Raw genomic sequence first — 6,787 nt, 5'->3', positions numbered from 1 at the left:
AACACTTGATTTCGCCTTCTTTATAAGTCATAGGTGTTTTCCCCTTGTCTAACGTGGCTGGTGGGACGTTGTTTGGAGCAATGGTTGCCTTTCCCCTAGCCATGTTTTCCTCAGAATCATGAGTTGGTGGGTAAGAACGTCGAGGAGTTGACTTGAGCAAGTCCTCCGCCTCTAAGGATTTGTCAATACAAGTATTCATGGAGGGCATTTCGATCACACCAAGCTTCTCACGAATGTCATGCCTTAATCCCAATTTGAAACTGGATATGAGTAGTTCTTCATCTTCCTTATAGGCACCTGTTCGTGAAAGCAATTCATTGAATCGGTTAGCATATTCTTCTACAGTTATAGTACCTTGCCTGATGGTATTCAGCATGTCGTAGAGCCGACGTCGGTAGGTTGGTGGTAAGAACTTTTCATTGAGGATGAACTTCAAGTCTTCCCAACTGCGGGGCATCTGGCGCCTGCGCATGAGCTTGTCTTCTTCATTCTTCCACCAGTCCTTAGCTCCACCAGTTAGCTTGGTGATAACTAATTGGACTTTCCTTTCTTCAGGCATACGGTACCACCGGAAGTAGTCATTAAAAGAATTCACCCAATCTTGGTAATTGATAGGATCATGTCTTCCATTGTACTCTTTTAGTTCCAGTTTAACCTTGTATGTATCATCAGGCTGATAAAGCTGATTTTCATACTCATCATACTCTTCATTCCAAACTGGTACCCTTCGAGGTTGCATGGTGACTCTTCTGGGAACATTACTAGTGTAATTGACAGTAGGTTGAACATTAGTTTGGGCAACAGTTGGTTGGGTGTTAGAGTGGGCACCAGTACTCACTTTTAGGTCAGCCAACTGTCGGTCATGTCCATCCAACCTCGTAGACAAGGCTTGGATTGTTTTCATCACATCTTGAAGGGTGGGTTGGGGTTCTTCTGTCTGAGCCATAGCTCTGATACCACTTAATGCAGGAGTATATTACAAGTAACTAACTCCGCAGTTTATAACCCCAAACAATACAAATAGGAGCAAGAAACAAAGAAATAATACCATCAAATAAACCCCCAAGGATACAATACCCATATAGGAGCAAAACCAACCCAAAACCCAACCCAATAGGAGAGAGAAAGACCTTCTATAGAGCTGGAGAGAGAAAGATGCGGCCAAGTCTATGGGAATCCGATTGAGCTGTACTTTTGGGTGTAGATAGTCCCTAGGGAAGGCACAAAAACCCCCAAATATGAAGGGCTTCTGACGGCTGGTTATGGAGTTACGCACTTTCTTGATTTTCAGACCTAAGAGAGAGAATGTGAAGAATTCTACAGGAACATCAACTTGTCTTCTTTAGATAACCTTCAAGAGAGGATCGATTGATCTTCTTAGAGTATAGAACCAGTCCTCCAAAGGATCTGTAGATCAGATCTCAAACTTGGGTAGCAATGAGGGTCGATTGGCTTTAAGAACAAGAACTCTTTGGCTGGCTGATTCTGATTTTGTATACCTTAACAGGTCTGAACTTCTAATAACAATAAACAGAAAATAAAAATAGAAAAAGAAGAATCGATGGAGGGTTGAGAAGGGTGAAAGAGAATAAAATAATGGATATCTCACCCCTCAGGTTTTGGGTATCACACCCCTCAAAGGTTTAGGCATCTCACCTCTCAATAACAGTTTCCTTTTTAGCTAAAGAGTAATCACTCAATAATTCATTCATTTAAATCTCCAATTATGAGTACATAGGCTCCTCTATTTATAGAGGGCAGAATAGCAATCAAACTACTTAGGTGCTAGTTTCCCAATAGGACTAGACACTCCTACTACAACTAGGAGCTAGTTTCCCAATAGGACTAGACACTCTTACTACAACTAGGAATTCAAAATAGGACTAGGACTTGACTTTATGACTCCAACATGGAGTAGAACTAACTAACTAATAGTCCATATAGGACTTTACAACCGACCAATAGCCTAATGGGCCTTTATTGAATTAAATAGCAACTATCTAACCTAATGAATTAAATCCCGTTTTTCTACCTTCTACCCATATTTTAGGCCCATTAAAGTGGCCCATTCCAAAGAAAACCCATGGGATCAAAGGCCCAACACATATATAACACAACCCAAGGCTTATTTGCAATAAAATAAGCCCAAGTGACTTATCTACATCAAAGGGAGGTTCAATCTTAATTCCATGTCCATCAGACCAGGGGATTGTCTGATCTGGATAATTTTTTGATTCTGGCCGATTGTCCTTTCTGTCCAGAATTGAATTCTGGTTTGGTTTGTTCTGTCCCTGTGGGGTTGTTACTGAGTTTGGTCTATTTTAATACCCTATTTCTGCTGCTGGTTAGTCCTATAGTTGGTGTGATATTTGATTTCTGAAACTCAAGTTCTGAGTTGAAATTTCTGATTTACAAAGGGCTGTTCGATTCCTATTTCTGGTCTGTTGTTTATTGTCTATCTTTGGGTGATTAGTGGTTGTTTTTTTGACTAAAGTTTCTTGCAGTTTTGAGTCTAATTTGGGTATCAAATCTAGTCCTACATTAAAAACCATAAAGAAAATATAGTTTTTTTGAAAAAATAAGGACAAAAGTGACATACACATCAATCGGATCTGATCTAGACCAATACCAATAACTAAATCATTGGTGGAAAGAGATGAGGCCCAAGGAGTTCAAGTCTACAGCCAGGCATGGATAAACCATTTATTTTGAACATATCAATTTGAAATGAAATTAATAATTATTAGGTCAAAAAGAGGGGTAATCTAACTACTTAAAAAGATAGGAAAATTTTAATAAATAGAGGATATTTATATATGGACAAAATTATCCTGCATGTAGTTGCAGAAATCAAGCAGACATAATTATCCTGCATCTAGTTGCAAAAATCAAGCAGACATTGGCAACCAAATGGGTTCTCTATTGTCAAAGTAGGAGATTGTTTGGTACTTGGGAGGCAATTGTTCCTTGCATGCAAGCTCTTAAGTAAAACGCCATGCGGTACAATTGTGACCACCATGAAACAAACATATTGCAGATATGATATCATAAGATGATGACTTCTTCGTATGACACTTTCAAAGATATCAAAGGCATTTAAAACTTCCTGTCAGAGTTCATGTGGTTCATATTTCAGCAGTTGGTGATTTTATCATTGTACCATGAAGAGACGCCCAAAAAATTGTGGTACAAGATACCCTTTAAAAGATAAAAGATGCCAGCTATATCTTTTTCAAACAAAGCTATGGTACAACCTTGATTTTCTAGAGAACACATGTGAAGGGGGGGAGAGAATATGGATGATTGTTTCCAGTACTGACAGTGTTGAAGGCCAATCCAGCACTTTGTAGTTCAGATGGTGCTAATTTTAGGAGGGTATGTCCATATCATCATCTAGGCATGGGTTAATTTCAATACACTCTAACTCTGCTACACGTTCTGAAAGATTATCAGATCTACTTGCGAAGAAAATAATGCTTTTAAAATTGTTTGAAAATCTGTCCTATGGAATGTAGAATTAGAAGAGGAAAGGCCCAAACAAAGTGAGCAATAGAATTGATGTGGGCCACCATATTTGATATGTGACTTGTAGAGGAAAATTCCCGTCTAACCAATGACTTTAAACAACTAAATCATCAATTCAACAGAAACAGAAGTAGCATTGGATTATTCCAGCAATCTTAGAGCCAAAAGCCTTTTTCGCTAAAATATTGTGCAAAAAGGAAGAAAATAACACTATACTAAAACAATAAGGTAATCACAAACATACCTGGTGATTTATAATTGTAGCAGCCATTCTCTGAATCTCACGTTCTTCATGTTCTGCAAACAGTTTTGCCTTTGTTGCTGCAGCAGCTAGACCTGATTTTGCAGCATTTTTCACACCTTCAATGGACAACTGAGCAGAAACTGTATCATTCTGACCACGTAATCCTTGTACTGTTTCCTCTGATATTAATTCAAGGAACTATTATATTGAAAGAACTGATTGTGTGATTAAGGGATAAAGAAAAGCAGAATGAAGCACAAACCTTTCTGGTTGCCTGAGTTTGTCAAGCCTCCATGAGAACTGCCTTCTCTGCCATGTGCAGTATCTGAACTAATCCTACACAAGAAAGGAAAATTTCAGTTCACTTTCTCCTAGAATCACATGGACAAAAATCATGAAACTAAAATATTTCAGGAAGGAAAAGTACAACCTAAAAGAAAATGCTGACATTTTCCAGTGCTTTAAAGCCATACAGAAGTTGCTAAAAATACAATACAAGATATTGCTGATGCTTCACCCCCCCCTCCCACCCACAAAAGAGAGGGAGAGAGAGAGAAGAAGAAGAAGAAGAAGAAATTAGCGTAAAATTGATAACTTCAAAAGAATATCGATCCCACCTATCCCCATGAACAGAACCTTCCATTTGTACAATGTTACTGGAAGCAACTGATTGATGCTCTTCCTGGGACAGAGCCGCTAATGATGCATGAGCACAGGCAGCAGCAACTCTTGGCCCCACTGCAGAGGCCAGAAAGGAAACCTATAAAGCTTCTCCAACAGTTAGATCAGAGGTAACACAACAAAACAAAAATAATGACAAATGTCCTGCAAAAAAAGGGTCCATCTGACTCATCAAAAGGAAATTAAACAGCCTAATATCTTATATATACTGGAAAAGCAAAAAAAAGTTGAATAATCAAAGTAATGGGAACCAAAGCTCGGATTATCAATATTGTTTCCGTACTAAAAAACATGAATCAGTTCATGCAATGAGCAAATTCAGCATCTCTCTAGAAATTCCCCCAAGTTATATATATATAAATATATATATATAAAAGAAGAAGAAGAAGAAGTATTGAAGACAGGTTCAAATTTTAACAGTAAAAATATGGTCACAAGTTTTCCCATAAAAAATAAAGGAGGACAATATATCAGTCAAACAGAACTCAAGCAGGACCAGGAACTCTTTAAGAAAGAAAACTTCTATGCATAGTTTTTAAGGTGCTGGTAAGGCGACGCCTTACCAGCGCCCAGGCGCTGGTGCGGTCCATTGGAAGTAAGGCAGTCCGCCGACTCACGAGAAGTGTGAAAGGCGACCGCCTTGTACACTAAGGCGCTATAAGGCGTCTTTGTTATTATCAGAAAGTCTTTGTTTAAGAATTCCTCCGTATCCGATATCTGAGGCGTCAGTCTCGACAATTTTAAATGCCTCAGGATTAGGAATAAATAAGCAGGGGATTTCTTTAACAAGTCTTTTGATAGTTTGGACAGCAGTTGTTTGGGTTTGAGACCAGGGAATTGGTTTCTTTTTAAGCCGAAGATATAAAGGTTCGGCAATCTTACTGATTTGAGGAAGGAAATCACGAACGTAATTTAAACTACCTAAGAATCTTTGTAATTGGGTTTTATCAAGAATTTGGTCGGGGAATTTTTCACCAAAGGTAATGGCACGATCAATAGGGGTAAGGGTACCCTTTTCAATTAAGTGTCCAAGAAACCTAACCTTGGTAAGAAAGAATTCCATTTTTCTTTTTGATAAAACAAGGCCATTTGATTTAATAATTTGATAAAATGTTCTTAAGTGTTTGAAATGCTGTTCAATTGAATTTGAGAAAACCAAGATATCATCAATATAGACAAATTCAAAAATTGATAATAAAGCTTGCCATCGGGCAAAAATCTGTTTTGATGCAAGATTGGAAACATCATTTTGTAAAACATATTTAGCTGCGCTACAATCAACACGAACTAAAAATGGTTTATTTAATAATGTATTTTGAAATTTTTGGATGCAGAGGACAATCGATAAAATTTCTTTTTTGATAGTACTATAATTCTTTTGAGCAGAATTCCAGATACCAGAAGTAAATTGGACTAATAGTTCTTTGTTATTATCAGAAAGTCTTTGTTTAAGAATTCCTCCGTATCCGATATCTAAGGCGTCAGTCTCGACAATTTTAAATGCCTCAGGATTAGGAATAAATAAGCAGGGGATTACTAGGACGGATGAGTTTTTTGGCTAAGAGATCATTGATTTCTTCTTTGCAAGTTTCAAGGAGAATTTGATTCATTTGAGCGGGACGTGCTTTGGTAGGGATTTGGAGATCCGAGAATCCAGTGGCATAAGGTAGGGAGACCATATGCTGCTTACGATGCCAAAAGGCATCAGGAACATCAGAACAAAGATTAGATTCAAATTTTAATTTGATTTGGTTAATTTGTTGGATGGTCTTGCACGCCTTATAGCGCCTTAGTGTACAAGGCGGTCGCCTTATGTACTGGATATTTTAAAAATAAATTTTAAAATTGTTTTTCTGAAGATTCCAAATTACATATTATTATTGGGAGGTGTATAAAATCTGATGCACATGTGATGCATTGGATCAAAAATCATATAAAAACTAAAAACCCTTACCATAAAAAAAAAATTAAATAAAAATAAAAAAAAACCAAAACCAGTCAAAATCGTGCCTCAATCCAAACAAGTTCTTTAAGGCAATAGCAGATAATCCTGATAATGAGTTAGACTTAGCTCAAAAAGCAAGTGATGCCTTCAATGATGTTCTTGTAAGGTTGGTGCCTGATGAGACCTTGCAAGATAAGATCATTGTCAAGGTTGACAAGTATACCACTGTTCAAGGAAGTTTTGCAAAGGACATGGCGATTAGATAAAGGGACAAGTTGAATCCTAGTAAGTATATTTCCTTTTAAAGTTCTAATTAGTTTAGAACTTTGTATGTTGATTTTTTACTTAACTTATTTTTTTATATTATATATTTATAGTCTCTTGGTGGTCTC

General features: G+C 37.4%; 1 protein-coding gene across 1 annotated transcript in view; it reads right to left on the bottom strand.

Moving 5' to 3' along the window:
* Positions 1-6,787, bottom strand: part of LOC122059175 (SWI/SNF complex subunit SWI3C) — a 38,745-nt gene that overhangs the window by 18,449 nt on the left and 13,509 nt on the right. The window contains exon 8 of the mRNA XM_042621882.1: positions 3,770-3,948. Within this exon, the coding sequence (XP_042477816.1) occupies positions 3,770-3,948 (179 nt within the window). The remainder of the gene's footprint in view (positions 1-3,769; positions 3,949-6,787) is intronic.

Source organism: Macadamia integrifolia, chromosome 2, assembly GCF_013358625.1.
Source record: "Macadamia integrifolia cultivar HAES 741 chromosome 2, SCU_Mint_v3, whole genome shotgun sequence".
NCBI classification, from domain to species: domain Eukaryota; kingdom Viridiplantae; phylum Streptophyta; class Magnoliopsida; order Proteales; family Proteaceae; genus Macadamia; species Macadamia integrifolia.
This window is presented reverse-complemented; position numbering and strand designations above follow the sequence as displayed.